The 22,366-nt window shown below is 46.6% G+C and overlaps 9 protein-coding genes across 9 annotated transcripts; 6 read left to right on the forward strand and 3 right to left on the reverse strand.

Moving 5' to 3' along the window:
- Nucleotides 1-4,973: 4,973 nt before the first annotated feature.
- DSM5745_01384 (CRAL-TRIO domain-containing protein) lies at nucleotides 4,974-6,881 on the forward strand (the record flags this gene model as incomplete). The annotated part of the gene is made up of 4 exons (XM_026743400.1): nucleotides 4,974-6,110; nucleotides 6,160-6,201; nucleotides 6,252-6,351; nucleotides 6,406-6,881. The coding sequence occupies 4 exons, from the start codon at nucleotides 4,974-4,976 to the stop codon at nucleotides 6,879-6,881; spliced, it is 1,755 nt and encodes a 584-aa protein (XP_026609245.1).
- A 298-nt stretch (nucleotides 6,882-7,179) lies between these two features.
- DSM5745_01385 (HIT family protein) lies at nucleotides 7,180-8,070 on the reverse strand (the record flags this gene model as incomplete). The annotated part of the gene is made up of 6 exons (XM_026743401.1): nucleotides 7,180-7,287; nucleotides 7,338-7,352; nucleotides 7,423-7,515; nucleotides 7,716-7,784; nucleotides 7,879-7,961; nucleotides 8,037-8,070. The coding sequence occupies 6 exons, from the start codon at nucleotides 8,068-8,070 to the stop codon at nucleotides 7,180-7,182; spliced, it is 402 nt and encodes a 133-aa protein (XP_026609246.1).
- A 586-nt stretch (nucleotides 8,071-8,656) lies between these two features.
- Nucleotides 8,657-10,156, forward strand: DSM5745_01386 (M20 family metallo-hydrolase; the record flags this gene model as incomplete). Its single annotated transcript, XM_026743402.1, has 3 exons — nucleotides 8,657-8,772; nucleotides 8,850-9,164; nucleotides 9,214-10,156. The coding sequence occupies 3 exons, from the start codon at nucleotides 8,657-8,659 to the stop codon at nucleotides 10,154-10,156; spliced, it is 1,374 nt and encodes a 457-aa protein (XP_026609247.1).
- A 212-nt stretch (nucleotides 10,157-10,368) lies between these two features.
- DSM5745_01387 (40S ribosomal protein eS10) lies at nucleotides 10,369-11,293 on the reverse strand (the record flags this gene model as incomplete). Its single annotated transcript, XM_026743403.1, has 5 exons — nucleotides 10,369-10,620; nucleotides 10,700-10,860; nucleotides 10,989-11,038; nucleotides 11,098-11,239; nucleotides 11,287-11,293. The coding sequence occupies 5 exons, from the start codon at nucleotides 11,291-11,293 to the stop codon at nucleotides 10,369-10,371; spliced, it is 612 nt and encodes a 203-aa protein (XP_026609248.1).
- Nucleotides 11,294-11,494: 201 nt separating this feature from the next.
- DSM5745_01388 (telomere maintenance SDE2 family protein) lies at nucleotides 11,495-12,391 on the forward strand (the record flags this gene model as incomplete). Its single annotated transcript, XM_026743404.1, has 1 exon — nucleotides 11,495-12,391. One exon carries the CDS (start codon nucleotides 11,495-11,497, stop codon nucleotides 12,389-12,391), a length of 897 nt encoding a protein of 298 aa, XP_026609249.1.
- A 357-nt stretch (nucleotides 12,392-12,748) lies between these two features.
- Nucleotides 12,749-14,710, forward strand: DSM5745_01389 (uncharacterized protein; the record flags this gene model as incomplete). Its single annotated transcript, XM_026743405.1, has 2 exons — nucleotides 12,749-13,151; nucleotides 13,206-14,710. The coding sequence occupies 2 exons, from the start codon at nucleotides 12,749-12,751 to the stop codon at nucleotides 14,708-14,710; spliced, it is 1,908 nt and encodes a 635-aa protein (XP_026609250.1).
- Nucleotides 14,711-15,072: 362 nt separating this feature from the next.
- DSM5745_01390 (zinc-binding alcohol dehydrogenase family protein) lies at nucleotides 15,073-16,459 on the reverse strand (the record flags this gene model as incomplete). The annotated part of the gene is made up of 3 exons (XM_026743406.1): nucleotides 15,073-15,623; nucleotides 15,684-16,135; nucleotides 16,200-16,459. 3 exons carry the CDS (start codon nucleotides 16,457-16,459, stop codon nucleotides 15,073-15,075), a joined length of 1,263 nt encoding a protein of 420 aa, XP_026609251.1.
- A 538-nt stretch (nucleotides 16,460-16,997) lies between these two features.
- DSM5745_01391 (LLM class flavin-dependent oxidoreductase) lies at nucleotides 16,998-18,672 on the forward strand (the record flags this gene model as incomplete). Its single annotated transcript, XM_026743407.1, has 5 exons — nucleotides 16,998-17,105; nucleotides 17,170-17,358; nucleotides 17,415-17,662; nucleotides 17,715-17,897; nucleotides 17,946-18,672. The coding sequence occupies 5 exons, from the start codon at nucleotides 16,998-17,000 to the stop codon at nucleotides 18,670-18,672; spliced, it is 1,455 nt and encodes a 484-aa protein (XP_026609252.1).
- A 679-nt stretch (nucleotides 18,673-19,351) lies between these two features.
- Nucleotides 19,352-20,928, forward strand: DSM5745_01392 (uncharacterized protein; the record flags this gene model as incomplete). The annotated part of the gene is made up of 3 exons (XM_026743408.1): nucleotides 19,352-20,230; nucleotides 20,286-20,532; nucleotides 20,594-20,928. The coding sequence occupies 3 exons, from the start codon at nucleotides 19,352-19,354 to the stop codon at nucleotides 20,926-20,928; spliced, it is 1,461 nt and encodes a 486-aa protein (XP_026609253.1).
- Nucleotides 20,929-22,366: the final 1,438 nt, after the last annotated feature.

The raw sequence follows: 22,366 nt of genomic DNA on the forward strand, positions 1-22,366 counted from the left end.
TTTTATTTAGCTTTTATTAAATAAGTATTATTAGTAATAGCAGGGTTAAGCTAACACTTTAAAAAAAAGATTATAAAAATATTAAGCATAAAAATACTTATTTTAAATATTTTTAACTAAAAAAAAAGGTTATAGCGCTTGCCTAGCTTACTATTAGCTATAAATTATATTTAAAATATTAATTATAGGAAGCCAAGGTCCGTATTTTATTTAAAAATAAACTTAGCTTAAAAAAAATATTATACCATGGGTTACACGCGTGAATAAACTAATTAATTTACTTTAGGGCCTTTTTAACCCTATTTAAAAATATATTACGCCCTAAATAGTATTTAAGGGCCTTAATAAAATTAAGCTAGTATATTTATATAAATATAATATTATTACTTTTTTATAAATTACCCAGGGGGCCTATATAATAATAAATAAATTTTTATATTTAAAATATATAATTAATATTATTAGGACTAGCACGGGCATAATATTTTATAAATAAACTAGTATAAGCAAGAAAGCTATTAATTAACTAAATATTATATATAAACTTACTGTACTCCGGGAAGTTTTTATTAAAAATTTATTAAATTAAAAAGTTAAGACTAGGCTCCAGGTAGGGATTAAAATTATTTTAAAGGTTTATATTACTAGTTATATAGTATTTTTAAAAATTATAATACTTATTAATATAATTAAAAAAAGCACCTAAACACCATGTAATCTTTTTTTTTATAAATAAAAAGTAATAACTTAGGTAAGTAACCTTTATATAGCCTAAAATTAATAGTATTTAAGTGCTATACTTAAAAAAACTAGTAATTATAGCTAAAATATTTTTTAAAGCCCGCGCTAGTATATTTAGCAGGAGCTTTTAATAAAAAATATATTTATTTAATAAATTAGCTAAATTTAAAACCTTTTTACAGGTAAAACACTTTTAGGTAATAACTATTTAAAGCTAGTTATATTTTTAGCATGGCCTATAACAGGCATAATAGCTATTAGTTATTTAATAATTATACTAGGCCTAATAAAAACACTTTATAATACTTAATTAATTAGCTAGGCGCAGTTAATCACGGGGAATAAAAAAAAGGTTATTATATAATATAAATACCGGCATAAACTAGGTTAGCTTAGGAATAATTATACCTAAAAAACCTAGCACTAGGGGGCTTAATACTAGGGTTAGTAATAATATAAAAAAAGATAAAAATAAAGTAAATACAGGAGGTATAAGCTAGTAAATTAAAAGGGTAATAACTACACCTAAAATAGTATCCAGGGCTAAAAAAGGTTAATAAAAATTATTAATAATAAATTAAATATACTAAGCAGGAGCATATAAAAGTAAAATTAGCTATATAAATAGGGTGCTTATAGCTCCTAGGGTTATAACTATTATAGTAATATACTTAGCCCTTTTTAAGGGTTAGTAAATTATAAGTCTTATAAAAAAATAAAAAAGCAGGAAAATAGCCTATAATACTAGTAATTAAAAATATAAAAAAAAATAAATAAAGATAAAACACTAGACAAAGCGTAGGAAGGTATAGTAAAATAGCTAAATTTATAAAGCAAAAAGTACTATAAATAAAAAATAAAGCTATACCTAAAAATAAAATAAATAATAAAATTATACTAAACAGGGTAAAAAACCGGGAAGTAGCTAATTATAATAAATAATATAAAAAAGTACTAAAGAAAATAAAACACGTAATATAAAAATTATTAATTTTATATTTATATAACCTACCTTTTTATACCCATACAACCCACTGTTATTACCTACTATAAAACCTACTAAAGTTAAAAATATAAACCGCACGGCCCGATATAAAAACCTGGATAAATTTACTATTAAATAAAATAATATAAACCTTATAAACCTAAATAATTTATTCTAGGATATATATTAGTACGCTAATTACCTTAACCTAAAGTTTTATTTATGCACTAATAACCTACTTTACTAATTAAAGCTTAAAAATATTAAAAGTAATTATAAGGTAAAAAATAAAAAGCTTTAAAAAAAAATCTAATTATTTTATATTAAAAATAAATAAAGGGGGTTAACCTATACACAGGCATATTAAAATAAATTAAAGGTATAATATTATAAGGTAAAGTATTAATAAAAAGCTAAGGTTAAGGCATGTTAAAAAATACTAGCTTAAAAATTATTAAGTAAATAAAGTAAAAATAAAGCACGCAAAATTATTACGCGGTTTAAAAAGTAAAAAATAAAAATTAAAGTATTTATAATAAGTATATATACTATTATAGCATGCCCTATATATATATATATTAATAAGTGGCTAAAAATATATATTATAAATAATATACTATTACTAAACCTTATAATAATATTAATAATAATAATATTAATAGTACCTACAAACCCTAAAGCCTTAAAAATATAAATTATAATAAACCTGGCCTGAATTAATATTAACCTACTAACTTAAATATATAAAAAATACTTATATATTTAAACTTATAAAAAATATATAATAGGGTAAGATAATGGTATATAAAGGGCGGTATAATAATATATATAAAAAAAAATTAATAAGCTAAAGGCATGTACACGAAGGGAGTTACTTATACTATAAATAAAAATAAAAAAAAAGTTTAATAAAATTAAAAAAAGCGCTTAAAAAAAGCTTAATAAAAGGCTTAAAAAAATAATAAAAATAATAAAAAAGTTAATAAGGTACTTAAACAGGGGCTGGTACGCCAGGGCCTAGGAATTAAAGCTTTTTTAAATTAAAATTTTTTTAATAACAGGCAAATCTACAAGCCTAGTTTATATAAAAAAAAATTTAATACCTAGCGTGTTATAAAGCCTATATAAGTAATTAAAGGCCCTAAATAATATTAACTAGGGCTATATTTAGGGGCAGGCAAGCCTAATAATTTTTTAAAACACTATTTTTAGCTAGCAAGGCTATAAAAAAATTATACTAGTAATTTAATTAAATAAGTAAATTTACAGGCCTAGTTTATATAAAAATTTTTTATTATTACCTTTACCTTATATAAACTAGGCCCTTTAAAATAATAATTATACTTTTAAATATTTGCGCCCACCTTGCTAGTAAAAAAGGGGTTATAAAAATAATAAAAAAGGTGGGAATAATAAGCTAACTAGGGGTAAAATATTATTAAAAGTGCTAAATATAGGCCAAGCGGGGATAGCTTTAAAAATTAAAGTACCTAAATAAAGCTAAACTAGCTAAAAAAACTACTACTAGGGGTGTTAAATATAGGCTAAGCAGTGCTTAAAAATCTAGAAATTAAAGCTAGTTATAAAGGGCTAACTAGGGGCAAAATATTACTAAAAATAAAAGCTACTAAAGTTAGTATATAAAGAAAATAATATGCTTAAATAATTAGGGATTAAAAAGCCTAAATAAAGCCAAACTAGCCTAAGAAGACCGCTAGAGTTAGCAAGAATAATAGTACTAAGGGATAAAGGGATTAACATGCCTAAAAATCTAGGGATTAAATAACCTAAATAAATCTAAACTAGCCTAAATATTTAGGGATTAAAGTACCTAAATAAAGCTAAACTAGCCTAAAAAACTGCTAGAGCTAGTAAAAGGTGATTATAAAGGGCTAACTAGGGGTAAAATATTGCTAGGGGCGCTAAATATAGGCTAAGTGGTATTTAAACTAGGAATTAAGGTGCCTAAAAATCTAGGTATTAAAAAGTTTAAATAAAGCTAAACTAGCCTAAAAAACTACTGGAGTTAGCAGGGACTATAGTATAAAAAAATAAAAAAATATACTTAATTATATGCTACTAGGGGCTTTAAATATCCTAAAAATTTAAAAATTAAAATACTTAAATAAAGCTAAATTAGCCTAAAAAATTACTAAAGTTAGCAAAAATAATAATATAAAAAAATAAAAAAATATGCCTAATTATATATTACTAGGGGCTTTAAATATTTTAAAAATTTAAAAATAAAGCTAAACTTACCTAAAAAATTACTAAAGTTAGTATATAAAAGGGATTAAAAAGCTTAAGTAAAGCTAAGCAGGGTTATATTACTTATAACACCCTTAATTTATATAAACTAGGCCCTTTAAAATAATAAATATATAAAAAAATATTTATAATTATAAAAGTAAAAAAAGGACAGCTGTAAAAATTATAAAAGGGATTATTAAAATTAAAAGTAAATATTATAAATAAAGAACATGGTTCTTAAAGCGTGGTAGCCAGGGCAAATAAAAAGTTATAGGGTATAAAAGTAATACCTACTAACACCTGTAATACCCGGTAATAGTAGGGCCCACTAACCAATTAAAGAACAAATAAAACCGGGCTGTTATAGTTACAATACAAATATAAGGGATTAATATCACTGAGACAGCGTACTAAATTATTAATACTATTCAGTGATCAGTCTTGGAAAAGCAAAACAGGCCTGGCCGCCTGAACAAATTGATTATTGCACCAAGCTCTAGGCCCAGGCTCAAGTCTCGAGGGACCATGGACGGAGTTTGTTGATGTTGGCGACGGATAAATCCCCGCTGCTCGGGCACTAAAAGTAGAAGCCCTCGTGAGCCGTGAACCTCGAGCCACGAGCCCGGAGCCCGGCAGACTAAATTGAACCCTCTAAAAATCGGACGATGTCTGTCTAGAAAATTGCTCGTCTTTCCTCTGTTCTGGCCAATTAAGTTAAGATGCTTGACCTTCTGGAACCTGCCCATTTTCAGGGCTTCGGTTCTATGGCACAGGCAACAGGGTAAAACGACAAACCTGGTTAGCCGGCTCGTCTTTTCGATCGCCCGCCGCTCCGCCGCCTCCTTGAATCGCTTCGATTCCCCCGCATATATTCCCCTCCAAGCCAATCTTTTCAGGGGTGTGGCTGATATCGAACTCTCTTACACGTGGACGCCTTGTCATCGATCATTTTCGCTTAAAACTACTGCTTCGCTTTCCATTCCCTCTGCAAGGGCACATGCATGCTTCTTTGCTCCATCGCCGTGCCTGCTATTCCTCGGCCAAATCAATCCGGTATAGTCATTTTCTGTTAGGACCCTCCTCGCGACGCGCACAGGTCTACAAACCGTCATCACGTCTTAGTCTTAGCTCATTTTTGGTGTCCTCCTACCTACCGAGACGGTCATTCTCCACCGCCCCGTCATCTTCATTTCAAGAACCGAGGAAGGCCTCGACTGGCTGGACGATCACCCTAGCAATCCTTCTCGTTTCTGGCGGACTTTGGCTACAGGATAAATACCAGGCATTCAGAACCGTTCCCGTCTCCCAATCGACCGTCGTCGAACCGCGAACACAAGAAGATCTCTTTCTCGGTGTGATCGATACACTAAAGACCATGACCGTTGAAGCTGCTCCAGGAACTGTGGGCAACCTCACCCCGGAACAAGAGGCCAAGCTCCAGGAATTCTGGGTCCTCTTGTTCAAGGTGTGCGGTGTCCCTCTTGATGGCATTGAAGAAACCGAGCAACCCGCCCCGAGTTCCGTACAAGAAAAGAAACAACCGGCCAAGCGGAGATTCGGGTTCTTCGGAGGAGGCTCCCAGGAGAAAGAAGAGCCCGCAACAGCGAACGACGCTGCCTCTGGTCTTGCGTCACTCGCCATTACCGATGGAGACGACAAGTTTGGGACATCAAAGGAGTTCCAGAAGGCTCTCGCCGAGATCAAGCCGGAGGAACTGCGGACTGCGTTTTGGAGCATGGTGAAACAGGATAACCCGGACAGTTTACTACTGCGTTTCTTGCGAGCACGGAAGTGGGATGTTAAAAAAGCGCTCATGATGCTGATTTCGACCATTCGCTGGAGAATGCAAGACGCGAAAGTAGACGAAGATGTCATGGTCAACGGTGATCATCTTGCTTTGGAGCAACTGAAGAGCAGCGACCCCGTGGAAAAGAAGAAGGGAGAAGATTTCATCAAGCAATTCCGCCTGGGCAAGAGTTTCCTTCATGGTGTGGACAAGATGGGCCGCCCGATCTGTTATGTTCGAGTCCGCTTGCACCGTGCTGCTGACCAAGACGTCGAGGCGCTCGACCGATTCACTGTGTATACTATCGAATCGGCCCGGATGATGTTGGCGCCCCCAGTTGAAACAGCTGTAAGTTTTAGGACGTGAGCTGGCAGGATATTATCTGACTAGCTACCAGTGCGTTATCTTCGATATGACCGACTTCTCACTGGCGAACATGGTATTATTTCCGCTTCACTGTTTATTCGGAATTCGCTAACCGTGGTTCAGGACTATCACCCAGTGAAGTTCATGATCAAGTGTTTCGAGGCCAATTACCCCGAATCCCTTGGAGTGGTCCTTATCCACAAGGCGCCTTGGGTTTTCTCCAGTTAGTCTGCCCCTCCGTGATTTGGATTATATGCAAGTCTAACGAACACTTTAGGCGTATGGAGTATTATCAAGGGCTGGCTTGATCCCGTTGTGGCTGCGAAGATCCAATTCACCAAGACAGAACAAGACTTGGAAGAATTTATTCCGAAGTCACGCATCATTACCGAACTGGAAGGCGACGAGAAATGGGAATACAAATATCTTGAGCCCAAGGAGGGCGAGAATGCTAAGCTCAAAGATACCGGCAAGCGCGACGAACTGCTTGCTCAACGCCAAGAGCTGGCTAAGGAACTGCAAGATTCAACCGTCGCCTGGATTCTTGCCAGCAGGAAGAAAGACAACGCCAAGGAGGTTACAGAAAAGAGAAAGGATCTTATCGAACGCCTCCGGACTCAGTACTGGCAACTCGACCCCTACGTGCGCGCTACAAGTCTCTATGACCGATTAAACATTATCCAGGGTGACGGCAAGATTGAATTCTACCCTAAAGAGGCCGCCACCAACGGTGCGGCTGCAAATGCCCAATAAGCTGTCGAGAGCATGGTTATTGCTCATTATAGGCGCTTTATTTCATTGGACTGTCATTAATAGAGTTGTATCATCTGGGTTCTGTCATGTTGTCTTTGTTTTTTATACACCGCTACATTTGCTAGAATTGGGCCGGAAATCCGAGTATGGCCTGTGCTTAATGATTCATGAGTTGTTAAGTTAAACGAGGGAGCTCAGTCGGGTCATATTATCTCAAGCTAATGAACCTCCACGAGCACATAGACTCGTTACCCACTGGATACGCAGCCATATGTACAAGAATGCACAATCAACCACTTCACATCTTTGACTTAACAGACTCGTAGTACTCTTTGAGCTTCTCCATGTCTGACTCCTGAGCAGGCCATCCGATGCCGAGACCTTCCTTCTCGTTGGGCTTGGGAATCTGTGACAGTTAAGGTTTGAAGCCGCGTTATCGGGAGTACCTGAACATACCATGTGGAAGTGAACCTGTGCAGAAGGTCGTCAGTTCGCAAAAGAACCAAGAGCGCATGAAAGAAGATAGAGAGGGGTAACGTACATGATCAACAACCTGGTGCGCTATGCGGCCGTTGTTCTGAAGGACATTGAAGTCGGTCGCGCCGGTTGCTTGGGCAATCTTCTTGGCAACGGGCTGTTTGTTGTCACCTGTTAGCAACCTCGAAACATGCTGTAAGCTGGAAAGGTATAGATTTGGATTTGAGACATATTGAGCGGGGAAGGGTGGCGGAGTGCATCCCGCAAGGTACCCGGTTCCGCATATCAATACTTATAAGGGGGCGAGTCTCGCTTGGGTCTCTCCATTCCTCAAGATCTGATTGTATAGCCACATACCAGGATCTCTGTGAGATGGTCGTCGGGGATGTCGGTGAGCTTTGCGCCGTGGTACTTGGGGATTACGAGCTGTTGAGCGATTCGCGTTGTTAGCTTCTCTTGTCATACTCTTTCCGGATATTTCCGGATGTAACAGAGTAATGGGGAGAACAAAAGAGCTTACAGCATGTCCGCGACTGAGGGGCTGGATGTCGAGGAAGGCGAAGACCTTGTCGTTCTCGAAGAGCTTGAAGGAAGGGATTTCACCTATTTGGAGTCAGCTCCGCGGTTAGAAGAATGGGAAGGTTTTCTGGTTCCGGGGAGGGTACGGGATTGATTTACCCTTGATGATTCTGCAGAAGATACAAGCGGCCATATTGCAGTGGTGGGCTTTTTTGCTTGGACTTGGTACTGGAAGTTGAACTGAATTGAGGTCATCACAAAGAAATGCGGGGTCGGCGGTATCGGACCGGGAGGGATCACTCCACCAGCCACTGCTAACCATCCATACTTCTACACTCTACTACTCTGGGAAGGTCCACGCGCTTGAGCGGTTACTTTGAAGAACCAGACCCTAGGTTCTTGAGGGGCTCTGGCATCGGATACCTTCTTACCATGGCTTAGATTTGCTTTCTCCTGTCTATGATTTGATAGCAATACCGACCCCAAGACCTTATCGAACCCCACTCGGACATGATATGAAGCTGCTATAGTTGGGGACTTGGAGTCAACAACTCCCTATCTTATCGTTCCCTCAAGCATCCTTGGAGACATCTTCGTATCTGGCACCATATATAGAGTGCAGTACCCCGCCATTGGCCTCCCAAATGGCTACTTTTCTCCAATTGAGGGCATCGGTAGTAGGCGCATTCAAGCCAACTTCCAAATATACATCCGTTTTCCCCGCACGAAGACCATCTTCACACTTACGACGCGCATTTTCCGTCTTTTCAAGTCACGCCATGTTATCCACCGAGCTGACCGAGGCCCAAGTCTCGGCTCTCAGAGCCAATAAAGAGCGTCTTGCACAGGACCTCCACCATACATGTCAATGGGGATATGGAATCCGCTGGGGAGAGTGAGTATACAATACGTTGATAGTACATTGGCCGTCGCGGCCTCAACGGGAGCCTTAAAAGACTAATGATCAAACAGTGGCCACACAGATACAGGAATGCAGCGGTTGGCGCTGTCACAGGAGGATAAGCAAGTACGGGACTGGTTTATCGAGACTACGAAAGCTCTCGGGTGCAAGGTCACAGTAGACGAGATGGGCAACATCTTTGCTGTCCGTCCTGGTCGCAGAACTGATGTACCAGCGACATTCATCGGAAGCCACCTGGATACGCAGCCTACTGGTGGCCGATATGACGGAATCCTGGGTGTTCTGTCGGGCATTGAGACTCTCAAAACCCTAAACGATTTGGGATTAGAAACCGAGGGTGGGGTTGGCGTTGTCAACTGGACAAAGTAAGATGCCTTCCAGATCTCTTCCGCGAGCAAAGCTGATGCTCTGTAGCGAGGAGGGTGCCCGATTCCCTATCAGCATGGTCTCCTCTGGAGTATGGGCAGAATGCATCCCACTGGAGAAGGCACACGCACTGAAAGAAGTTCCCACTGTCGCGTCTCTTCCAACCGCAGCATCAGCCCCCGAGTCCATGAAATCGGCACTCGAGAAGATCGATTACCTCGGAAGCGTGCCGTGCTCATACAAAGAGAGCCCCATGGCCGCCCACTTTGAGCTGCACATCGAACAGGGCCCTCACCTAATCACCGCAGGCCAACAAGTGGGCGTCGTCACGGCCGTTCAAGCATACAGGTGGTTCCGCCTCAACATCTTCGGCAGAGACACCCACACGGGCACCACGGCATTCGAGCACCGCGCCGACGCCCTCTACGCCTTCGCCCGCATGATGGTGCGCGCCCGCGAAGTCGCCGCCTCACAGGGCTGCCTAGCAAGCGTTGGCATCATCGAAGCCAAACCCGGCAGTGTAAACACGGTCCCCGGCACCGTAAGCTTCAGTCTCGACCTTCGGGGTCCCAAAACCGAGCTGGTGGAGGTGGTGGAAACCCAGCTGCGCAAGGACTTCGACGAAATCGCCGCAGAGGAAGGGAAAGGTATCGGCAAGCCTTGCCGTGTAGAGTGGACATTGGATTTCGATTCCCCAGCCGTCAGCTTCCACCCGGACTGCATTGAGTGTGTGCAGCAGTCTGCAGAGGCGGTCGCGGCTGATGCGGGAGTTGCGGACCCTAAGTCACTTGTTAGAACCATCATGAGCGGTGCCGGGCACGATAGTGTTTTCACCTCGAAGAGGGTTCCGACGAGCATGATCTTCGTTCCGTGCAAGGATGGGCTGAGCCATCATCCTGAGGAGTTTTGCTCTGCTGATGACTGTGCTAGAGGCACATCTGTCATTTTGCAGGCCGTTGTCCGATATGACCGGAAGCGGTTCTCATCATGAACACTTCCTAGGTAGCTACACGAATGGAAAGCAAGTTTTGTATCATGATCATGTCATTATCTAGCTATTCCATAACAGACATAGTGGAAACATGACATTTCTTTTTGACTGAGTGCACTAGATGCAGTAATTTCTGGCCACAGCCTACTCAAACCACACTAGTGACACCCATAAAGACCCTCGGAAGACCGGGAGGCGACATCAACACCACCTTACGAAGGGGGAGCGCCACGGCCACGGCCGAATCCACCACGGAAGCTAGGAGCGAACTCGCCGGGGGCACCACCCTCCTTGCCTTCCTCACGGCGGCGGTAGCCACCCTCACGAGGAGGACGGGGACGGCGCTCGCGCTCCTCACCGCCCATCATGCCGCGAGGGGGAGCGTGGGAACGCTGCTGCTTGATGTGGGTGGCGGGGACAACCTCAGCGGGGAGGTGGAGCCATTCACGGAGGTAGTCAAGACCCTGGGTGTCTTGTTAGTAAATTGTTTCGTGAAATGTCGCATTGCCGCTGAGCGCGTGCGGAGACTGAGCGAGAGCATACCTCGGGGGTGAGGGTGTAGTAGTAGTACTGCCACGAGAACTGGGTCTTGACGTAGCCGCGGGAGTTGAGCGACTGGAGGGCCTTGATCACGTAGAGGTTCTTGGTGTCAATGTCGCCGTGCTTGGGAAGGTTGAAGTCCTTCTTGGCCACGAGCACACCCTCTAGAGCCGACAGTCAGTAATCATCCTTGCGCAATATATTTCGCGGCCAAGGCAATTCAATCCAACGTTGGGTACGTCGGGTTGTCTTGTCTTGTCTTGTCGCGCCGTCGAGGGATTCGTTCACATACCGCGGAAGAGGTACTCGTGGATCTTCTTGCGGTCTTCCTTGGGGATAAGCCTGGCATATTGTCAGTAAAACAAGTCGATTCGATCCACGTCTCATGAACTTTTACTCACATTGTCGCGAGTTCCTGTTGCTCTTCGGGGAATCGCTCTGACAACGCGCGAAGAGGTGGTTGAAATTGGATGTTGGAGTGGAGCGACGCTGCCGAGTTAAAAGTGCGGTCATTCCCTTTTCGGTGGTGAGAGGGCTCAGACCCTAATCGCTACGCCATTACCGATAAGATGAGCCGCGTCATGTGCTACATGTCATGTGACTTTGTAGGCGGAGCCGCCCGGGATCTGGGCCTTATCGTCGACTTCATGTGGCTAATCCAGCCTTGTGTACAAGACAACGACTCACCTCATCAGCTTCTCACCTTGGCGAGCGTCGATACATCAGCCTGAATACCAACATCTCGACTTATTGCTATTATACAAACAAACAGCAACGCAACCTCCGCGACAAATCAAGATGGCTTCGCACGTAAACGTTCTACTCTCGTCCTTCCCAGGACTTTCGCTCCCCTCAACTGTCTCCTTCGCACTCCCGGCTACGTCAACTATATCAGATCTTTGCGAAAAGGTGTCATCATATGTTCCTTCCTCTGTGCCGCTGCAGTCGCTTATTCTCACGACAACCAATAACAAACAACTCCTACCGTCATCGCGCGCCGTTTCCGACCTCATCTCACCAAATGGCGACTCGAACATTCTCCCCCTCCGCCTTAGCGTTCCTATGTGCGGTGGAAAAGGTGGTTTTGGCTCCCAACTTCGTGCCGCCGGTGGGCGCATGTCAAGCCGGCGCAAGCGCAACCAAGGCGACGACAACGGCTCTAGTCGTAATCTCGATGGTCGTCGTCTTCGCACAGTTAATGAGGCCAAGGCCCTCGCGGAATACCTCGCCGTGAAACCCGAGATGGACAAGAAAGAGAAAGAGGAACGCCGAAAAAGATGGGAGGCTGTCGTTGAGGCCGCGGAAAGGCGCCAAGAGGAACTCAAAAATGGAGGTGGAAAGCAGAAGGTCGATGGCCAGTGGATGGAGGATAAGGATGAGATGAACGAGAAAGCTAGAGAGGCGGTTCTTGCGGCTATGAGGGAGGGTACCTGGACAGATAATTTGAAGGACGCTATACTGGGCGGGTCAAGCACGAGTGCCAGTGAAGGAAGTGGGCAAGAGAGTGCTTCTGCGTCAGAAGACAGCGAGGAGGAGGCCGAGATGAAAGATGCGCCTGCGCAGTCTGGGCCGTCACAGGCTGCTGCACCGAGGAAATACATTGGTTTCGACGAGGACGATGAATTTATGAGCGACTCGGAAGAGGAGGAGGCTACAAATGATGATCCAAAAGGAAAAGGCAAGGCAAAGGCTTAGGTGATTGCAGTTTTGTTTTGTTCATACACTCTTACGGATTTTAGAGTTTAGCGCGGGTTATAGGTATGATCTAGTACAACAGTATACATAGTAGTTCTTCAGCCTTGGTCAAAATTGTCATTATCTTTATCCTTCCAATTCAGGAAAATTGGGCTGTACTCGTCCCTTCGCTGAGCCCGACCGCCTCTCCACAGCGTAGCTTACAGGGCCAGTTTACCACCTTATCGGCGATCGCCACTGCAACTTTTTCCGGATAGCGGAGCGGACCAACAATGCTTCAACAGAACGCTTAATCTCTGTCGCAAACACCTTTCTCTACCGTGATACTCGATCGTCATGTCGTCGTCCCTCAGGCGCATGAATCTAAAGACCCTGTGGAATTCTGTGCGACAGTATCAGCAACCACGGTGTCTCTTCCGCGGACAATATGCATCAACTCGCCTCTTGCGGCGTGAAGCTGGCTCCGGCCTTACTCCGGTGTTGAAGACTCAAGTACGAAACTCATCTACCGCCGCTCCTGACGCCTTGAAATCTCCGGAACAAGTCAAGGTCACTCTACCAGTATGCTGTCCAGGATGCGGCGCGTACTCGCAAACCGTCGAGCCGAACGAGCCTGGATACTATGGCAAATTTCGAAAGCAAACACGGAAGCTCTTGTCAGAAGCGCAAAAGGAATCATTGGAGGAACCTGCGACGCAGGACGCGGCATTCACCGTACAACAAGCTGTTGACAACCCGGAGCCTGCTCCTAGGCTACGCCGTGAGATTCCCCCCCTGACCTACCCCTTCGCTCTCTAATACTTTGGCTATATAGAAAAGGCCGTGATCGAAGATGCGGCGGACACCGTTAGCCAGTACCTCGAGAAATCGCAATCACCGGTGCAAGTTTGCGACAGATGCCACGACCTTCTACATCACAATAAGGCGGTATCCGCAGTATCGCCTACAATACACTCCATTGGAGCATATCTTGACGAATCACCGCATAAGCGGAACCGAATTTATCACATTATCGATGCCGCAGATTTCCCTATGTCGGTCGTCAACGGTATATATAAAGATCTTGAGCTCCAAGAGCAGCGCTCCCGGAATCGACGATCTGCAACGTATAAATACAAGCATGGGAAGCAGCTAACAACGATCTCGTTCGTTATCACTCGCTCAGACCTTCTAGGCCCCACAAAGGAGCTGGTTGATTCGAAGATGGAATACGTTCGGTCAGTCCTTCGTGAGAAGTTGAACATCTCATCGGAGGAATACCGCATGGGCAACGTGCATATGATCAGCGCTCACCGAGGCTGGTGGACCAAGAAAGTCAAGGAGGAGATGAGCGAGCATGGAGGTGGTCTTTGGATCGTGGGAAAGGCCAATGCTGGAAAGAGCAGCTTTGTGCAGGCGTGTATTCCAAAGGACTCACGGAATCTGGAAAAGTTGGCGGAGCTCATTGCACGCCGCGGTGAGGCGTCAACTGCTCCTAGCCTAAATGAGCAGCCTGATTTCGATTCTGATAATCTGCTTCCGCCTGCTCCGAAGGAGGATCTCTATCCTGTTCTTCCGGTTGTGTCGTCCCTACCTGGAACCACAGTTTCACCTATTCGGATTCCCTTCGGCCGCGGTAAAGGTGAAATCATTGACCTCCCGGGGCTTGACCGCGGCGACCTAGCCGACTACGTTCTGGCTGAATACAAGCGAGACCTCATTATGACCAAGCGCGGAAAGCCTGAGAGACATACTATCAAGCCCGGACAGTCCTTGCTTATTGGTGGCGGCCTTGTACGCATTTCACCTCTGGATCCTGAAACTATTTTCATGGCTTCGGCCTTCATTCCCATCGAAACTCACTTGACGAGGACAGATAAGGCCGTAGAGATGCAGGCTCAGGAACGCTCATATCCTGGAACTAATATCGTCAAGGAGGGCACAGGAAAACTGATCAAATCCGCCGGAACTTTCGACCTAAAGTGGGACGTGACCCGCTCACACCTCCCGACATCCATCGCAAAAGCCGTGGCAGACCATGGGATCAAACCTCCTTCCTTGCCGTACAAGGTGATGTCCGTCGATATCCTGATTGAAGGATGCGGCTGGGTTGAATTGACTGCTCAGATTCGCGCAAAGCAGCAGGGTGGTGAGGGTGAAGAGGGTGCGCCGTCCTTCCCACAGGTTGAAGTGTTCTCTCCTGAGGGCAAGCATGTTGAAGCACGGCGGCCCATCCAGAGCTGGGAATTCCATGCGAAGAAGGCGGCGGCCAAGAAACGAGAAACCGGTGCTCGCGGTCGTCGGAACGTTGGACACATGAAGCGGAAGCAGACAGCTTAGTGCTGAATGATTTTTCTGGATATACGGTGATTAAACTGTCCCCTCTCTCTGTACAAAGGACTGCGGTGCTCCTGTACATTATTCTGATATAGCATAGCGAACGGTGTTTAGGATATAAGATTGGTTCATAGATGTACTATACAGGGCTTTCACTTTTCTGATCATGAGATAAGAAGCAAGCAGACTACTGCTTATACCCCAGGCTTCATAGATATACAAGGCCAGGCATTTCTCACTGGCTTTATTGCATCGTGGTTGCTGACAAACTTGGTTAACTGGGCTTGGGCTCACAAAACAAGCGGAAATATATTTTTCTGCATCAAACATCAAACGCTGAAAGAACTCGAACACTTCGTCTATCCTCACGTCCGCGAATCACCAGAACCATCCAAGTCAATCACAATCCTTCTATTAGAGGCCGACCCGTCCCGCAGCATATTCAACGCATCATTCACCCCCGCTAGCCCATCGTTCCGCACGATCAACTCCGGCGGTGTCAGAGCCCCAGTTTCAAGCAAACACTCCAGCCACCGCATGAGTCCCTCCGCTACGGGCTCACAGATATGGAAGAGCTTAATTGGAACAGAGTGGTAGCGAATGCGCGGGTGTCGTTCCTTCGGCATCCCCGTAAGCCCCAGAAGGTGTGCTTGCGGACTGTCAGGGTTTGTGCAGAGAGCTTCCTGTAGGATTGTGGCGGTCTCGCGTCCAACCATGTCCAGCGCATACCGAAGACGCCCTCCCGTTACGCCGCGTATTATCTCGATCGCTCGCTTCTCGTCGAACCGGTCGACGAGCAGGTCTGCCCCGGCTTCGTGGAGCGTCCTTCCGTGGCGGCTGACGTCGGCTACGCAGATGACTTTCAGTCTGCACTGCTTGGCGAGTTGGGTCATAATGTATCCTGTTGTGGTGGAGGCTAATCGAATTGGGTTTCAGTATACATCTGAAGAACTCGTTGGCCAGGGCCAGGTCTTACCTCCCCAGATAGCAATCCACTCTCCTTGCCTGACATGTTGCGCCTCGCCAACCTGGAAACATTCTCCCGCAATATCTTCTGGAACTGTGCTCTTGTCGATTCCTCCTAGAATATGCACTAGGTTGGGACCGGCCGCAGCTGTCGCAGCTGAGAAATCCAGGCCAAAGCAAACGCCCAACGCGAGGGCCGCCGCGACATATGCTACCCCGACGCAAGCGCCTTGGTGAATTGAGATGTTCTGTGGAATTTTTGCGGCGTTATGCTGTGAGGCCACGGCATATTCCTGGAAAGCAGCTTTCCGAATATCTCGGTAATCGGTCGAAGGCACGAGGACGAGATCTCCGACTTGGATGCAAGAAGACGGGCTATGAGATGATGATGTCTTGACAACGATTCCCGCTAGGTCTCGCCCGAAGACCCAGGGCAACCCGGGAATACCGAAGTTGAAGGCACTGCCCGGTTTTGCATGAGCTTCTTGACGTATAATCGATGGGCTGAGAGAAGGAAGATACATACGGGGCTTTCCAGTCAACGGGGTTGAGTCCGACGGCGGCAACTTTGATCAAGATTTCGTCTGGGTGTGCTAGGGCTGGGACCTCATGGTCCGTGACGAGGGTGTATGCCTCTCTTACAGCTTGCAAAAGTAGGGCTTTTTGAAAGAGCTGGATGTTGACTTGCACTGGCTGCTTCTCCTGTTCGTGGGGATATTCTGAGAGATTACTGCTCAGGGTGTGCACGTGTTCCTGCTGGACAATGGTCGATACTGTGGTAGCCATTGTGGTGATGTCTACTTCTGCCTTAGGGCTTTTCGAGGAAAGAATGGAGTTAAAGGACTCCTTATATGCTACGAACTTGATGAGGCATCAACAACTGCGACTATTGGTTATCCTGGCCATACCTCTCTGCGAAAACCGTTCCTACAAGGAAGACTGCCGCTGTCGCCATCCAGAGGCGAGTGCACGGCATGGCCGGAGATCCCTCCGTGAAGCAGTCCCCTATCCCTGTACAGACGTCCAGATATGCCCAGGTAACCCGCATTGGGGCGGAACTACAGGCGGGGAAACACACCAGACACCTACGCCTGGCATAGCCCTAGTGGGTAGCTTGCGTACGCCCATGACAACGCCGCCGTGATCCGGCCGAGGAACTGGGTGAGATCCGACAGGAACTTTGTACAACCTGAATCAGGCAATTGTGTGTACGGAAGCTTAAAGGAACTGAGTTGCCATTGATAGGGAAATCCGCTGATAAGCTACTTAACCATCAAAGTGCACTGCAGCCTTTTCTACTTGTTGCAAGAGAGCAGAGCCAACCATGACAGAGCTGCAGGAAGCAGCTACCCGCAATGGCGGAAAGAAACAGATTATTCTGAATGCGTTTGAAATGTCAACGGTCGGGCATATGTCGCCTGGACAATGGAAGGTGCGTAGAGGCAAATTGTCCGACGTTTGCGATTTGTGCTCTGCTAATCCTTTGCCTCTCCTAGGACCCTGAGGACCGTTCTCCCACAAAGCGCACGCTTGAGTATTGGACCAACCTAGCCCAGATCCTCGAAAGGGGAGATATTACTGCGCTGTTCTTGGCGGACACGTACGGTGGCCACGACACGTACGAAGGCTCGATTGATAACTGTGTCCGGCGTGCGGCGCAATGGCCCATGACTGATCCTTCTATTGTGGGTATCTCTAGCTGTTTCCGACAGGATTTTATGCTAATCCAGTTCCTATGCAGCCTATCTCAGCAATGGCTGCTGTGACCAAGAATCTAGCATTTGCTATTACGGCATCCACCTCTTTCGAGCCACCCTTCCTCCTTGCGAAACGGCTATCAACCCTAGACCATTTGACAAAGGGGCGAATTGGGTGGAACATTGTCACCGGCTGGAAGAAAGGCGCATTCAAGGCGATTGGTTTGGACGAGCCCCCAGACCATGACCGTCGGTATGCGCAGGCGGATGAGTATGTTCGGGTCTTGTATAAGTGAGTGCTTAATACCCAAAGCCAACTTCTTTACTGTTTCTGACAATAGTAGGTTGTGGGAAGGCTCTTGGGCAGAAGATGCCATAGTCCAAGACGCGGCCAACGACGTCTTCACAGACCCAGCCAAAGTCCGGACCATCAAGCACGATGGCGAATTCTACCACCTCGAAAGCAAGCACATCGTTGATCCTAGTCCGCAGCGGACGCCGCTCCTGTTCCAAGCGGGTACCTCACCGTAAGCAATCATTCAAGTACATAGTGAGCTTCTACCTAACTTCACCAGCGCCGGATCCCAATTCGGTGCTACTCACGCCGAAGGAATCTTCGTCTCAGCACACAGCCCCTCGGTTCTCGCCCCGCGCGTCGCAAAGATCCGTGAGATGGCTAAGACTGCCGGCCGTGACCCCGATTCCATCAAGTTCTTCGCCAGCATTACCCCCTTCATCGGGCGCACAGAGGAAGAAGCAAAAGCCAAGTACGAGCGCGCAAAGAAATACGCCTCCGCAATCGGCGGTCTAGTTCTCTTCTCCGGGTGGACGGGCATTGATCTCTCAAAGGTGCCGTTAGACGAGGAAATCGATCCAGAGAAACACTCGCTCGAGGCGCACAAGGTTACTTCGGTCGCGGAGATGCTTACTGCCAGGACCCCAGACCTACCTAAGCTGACACCCCGAATTGTTGGCGAGATGGCATCGATCGGTGGCCTGGGCCCTGTAGCTATTGGCACCCCGGAGCAGGTTGCAGACGTGATGCAGCAGTGGGTGGACGTTGCTGATGTTGACGGATTCAATGTGGCGTATGTGACCACGCCGGGGACGTTTGAGGATGTTGTTGATCTGCTTGTGCCGGAGTTGCGGAAGAGAGGTCTATATGCACCAAAGCCTGATGCAGCCGGAACCACAGCGAGAGAGAAGTTCTATGGTAAGGGACAGAGCAGGCTGCGTGAGGACCACGTTGGGAGTGCGTATAAGTACGATGTCTACAAGGAGGATGCTCCTTTCAGCGCTTGATGGAGTAGTACTTGATAATCGTTGGCGTTATTCTCAAGGTTCCACCTGTTTGAACTGTATCTTCTTGCCTAGTATATTTGTACGGCCGGACCACGTCCCATCTACTTCGGTGCGCCTGCCACGATGCTGCAACCCACCTCCGACTGGTTTATCAGGCACAATTTATTCTGATATAGTGCGGACTCCAACCAGTACAAACAGGTCTACTGTCTTCATCTGAACCTGGTTAATCCCCACTGATTTGCCCTCTCGTGTACACGTAAAGGACCCCAGATTCTCCCGCCTATCATGAATATGTCGATATCTCCAGGCCTGCCCCTAGAGCTATCGATATCGACGTGACTCGTCTGTCCAGGATTATTGCTGAGCGTCGGATCCCGGCCCGTGGGCCTAGACTGAATCAGGTCAAGAATGAGGAGAACCTTTCTATCCCTGCACTATCACTCCCGAGGTTGATAACACTCCCCTACACTATACACCAGGAGGGATGGTAGTATTCCCTCAACTTGACAAGATGATAACAGGCTCTCTGATACCAGTCCTGATAGCCTCGCTACCCCGAGATCCGCTTCCCCAGAACATCACTCGCGAGCCAGCTTAAAACGAGCCCCGTCTGTCCCCGCCGTGGATTATCCATCACCACCTACCGAATACCAGGAGACCGCACTTCGTTTCCATGATGGCCGACAAAGTCGACCCCAAGGCCCCCATGCCCGGCATCGAAGAAAAAGGCCAGCCCGGCAATTCCTTCACCTGGACAGCCGAAGATGAGCGCGCCCTCCGCTGGAAAATCGACCTGCGCGTCTTCCCCGTCCTCATCGTCCTTTTCATTCTCAACTTCATCGACCGCAACAACTTCGCCAATGCCCGTCTCAAAGGCCTCGAGGAGGACCTCCGCCTCACAGATGTACAATACCAGACTTGCATCTCCATTCTGCTAGTCGGGTATATTGCCTTCCAGATCCCCTCGAACATGCTCCTCAACACTCTCCGTCGGCCAAGCTGGTATCTCTGCGCCGCAGCCGCCCTCTGGGGCGCCATATCAGCGGCTACGGCCGGGGTCCATAATGCCACCGGTGCTATTCTGTGCCGCTTCTTCCTGGGGTGTGCTGAGTCGGCGCTGTTCCCGGGGAGTATCTATTTCCTGTCGAGATGGTACACAAGAAGGGAGATGCAGCTGAGGGTGACCTTGCTGAATGTTGGAAACCTCGTCGCACAGGCGTTTGGGGGTTTGATTGCCGCTGGGATCCTAGGCAGGATGGAAGGCACTGCCGGGATTAGGGCTTGGAGGTGGCTGTTTATACTGGAGGGTGTCATTACCGTTGCCTGTGCAATCATTGCAGGCTTTATCCTGCCTGACTATCCATCTACAACGGGTTGGCTATCGGCGAGGGAAAAGCAGATCGCCCAGCTTAGGCTTGACCTTGACGTTGGGACTGACACGAGCCCAGAGAAACCAACCCTAAGTGATGCTTTGACTGGATTAAAGCAGGCGGTCGTTGACCCCAAGGTCTGGCTACTTGGGATTTCGTATCACTGCACCATTATGGGCCTTTGCGTAAGCCTGGCCTCATCCCAGTTTCCACTCATGACTATACTGACGCCCCGTCCAGTTTAGCTACTTCTTCCCAACCATCACCCAGTCCCTTGGCTACGGCACAACAACCACTCTCCTCCTCACTGCGCCTCCCTGGATTTGGGCCGTGCTGATTGCCCTCCCCAACGCCTGGCACGCTGACCGAACAGGCGAGCGGTTCTTCCACTATCTTGGCCCGGCAGCAGCCTGTATCGTGGGCTACATTATCGCAATGACGACGCAGTCCACTGCACCGCGATACGTGTCTATGTTCTTGATGACGAGTGCGTCTGCCTTGACTTCTATGTATAAAACACACTTCGCTAACCTTGTTACTCTGTGCAGCCGGATACGCCTCAGGCTTCGTGATGCTCGCCTGGATCAGCAGTACCATCCCCAGGCCCCCAGCCAAGCGGGCAGCAGCCATTGGTATTATCAACGCGATGGGTAATGTCGGAAGCATTCCCGGCTCATATATCTTTCCGTCGAAGTATGGGCCGCTCTATGTAAAATCGTTTGGGGCCGAACTGGCGATTCTGGGGATGGGGTGTATTTGCGCCCTAACTCTGCGGACTTATCTGAGATATCTGAATAAGAAGATGGACGAGGAAAGTGAGCGAGACGAGGTGTATAGCGAGGGTGAGGTTGCTGAAGAGAAGCCGTTCCGGTATTTGTACTGAGGTTGGACACCTTGGTTACAGTAAGAAGACGAGGATGTGGTATTAATATGCTCTTGTACGCTGTGTTCTTCGCTGGTCTACCCTGTACAGACTCATGTAATGAGTAGATAGTTTCTCGTTATATGACCCACAAACTGATTATCCTAGTTATGCTGATGGCTAGATACCCGTGGACTCATCTCTAGGGTATTGCCACGATTCCCATTCACATTCCACCACCGTCCTCGCCAGACATACAAACAGTAACCACAACGTAAGTGTTTCTTCCTGGTCGACTAGGTGCTCCCTGACATGGTCAGACCAGTTAGTCTGGAGATAATCCCAGAGGGAAATCCCTAGCCTTCCGTACCCTCGGGGGCATCAGCCGGACCATAGCTCCCTATTTTGTTCTTCTAGGCCTGAATAGACCGCGTCACTTGTACCTAGATAAGATATCTCCGGACTCACATTCCGTCACTTCACTTCAACTCCAATAAGACCACGGTCATGAGTCAGTATCCTATACAACAACTCCACCCGATCCACTGAACAACCATTTCAGACTATCAGCACGACTGGCTACAAGATGAGTTGGAACCTTCAAATCAAAGGACAAAACATCAAACGCCAGCGACGAGCATAGCAGCGTTCGCCGTGCGTGCCACCAAGATCTTCGAGAGATCTTTGAGAAACTCCAGAAAGAGCGAGTCCGCAAGCTGGACGATAATCTTTGCAGTGAACTTGGGATCATCAAAGATATGCTACCTTGTATCCCTGATCCTGAAACTCCTCATCGTCCTTCTTTCTACTAGTCCTTGATGGTAACTCAGATCAAGAACCAGCATCCAGACCTCCGCGACCCAGAGACAGCCGACGTAATGGAAGAAGGGGAGAAGGACTGGAAGAGTGTCCACCCAGACGATATCGACTCGGGAGACGCAGTGCATTTGTCGATGATGGATGAGTTTTCGATGTATGATCGCGTTCTCTCGAACGGCGAGAAAGTTGGGACTCTCAAAAACCAATCTGAGTGGATAAGATTGTGAGATAACATGCGAAACAGTTATCAGCTCTTTGTGACTCCTCGCTAACGAGCATCATTGACCTACTAACTGGGACGACAATTTCCTCCACGAGACTTTCCGGTGCCTCGGCAATGTCACTGACACCCCTATTGAGCCCTGGGTAACAGACATCCGAAATGCTTTTTGCCGGAGAAAACACGTACTCGGGGATAGTGCGCCCCATGTCCTCTGTACCATGATCCAACACTCCTCTCCCACCGAATTTCTTCTCCGCACAGAGGTATTGACAATAATCATCACGCGCCTTGGAGTCCAGGCTCTGCAAAAGCACCAAGTGATGCCGGTAGGGATGATCTTCTCGCAATGGAGTGCACTACTAAGTTCTAGAATACCTTTCTATTCAATAGGTCAACGTGCTGTCGTGCTTCGACGGA

Source organism: Aspergillus mulundensis (genome assembly GCF_003369625.1).
Source record: "Aspergillus mulundensis strain DSM 5745 chromosome Unknown scaffold_0, whole genome shotgun sequence".
Lineage (NCBI taxonomy): Eukaryota > Fungi > Ascomycota > Eurotiomycetes > Eurotiales > Aspergillaceae > Aspergillus > Aspergillus mulundensis.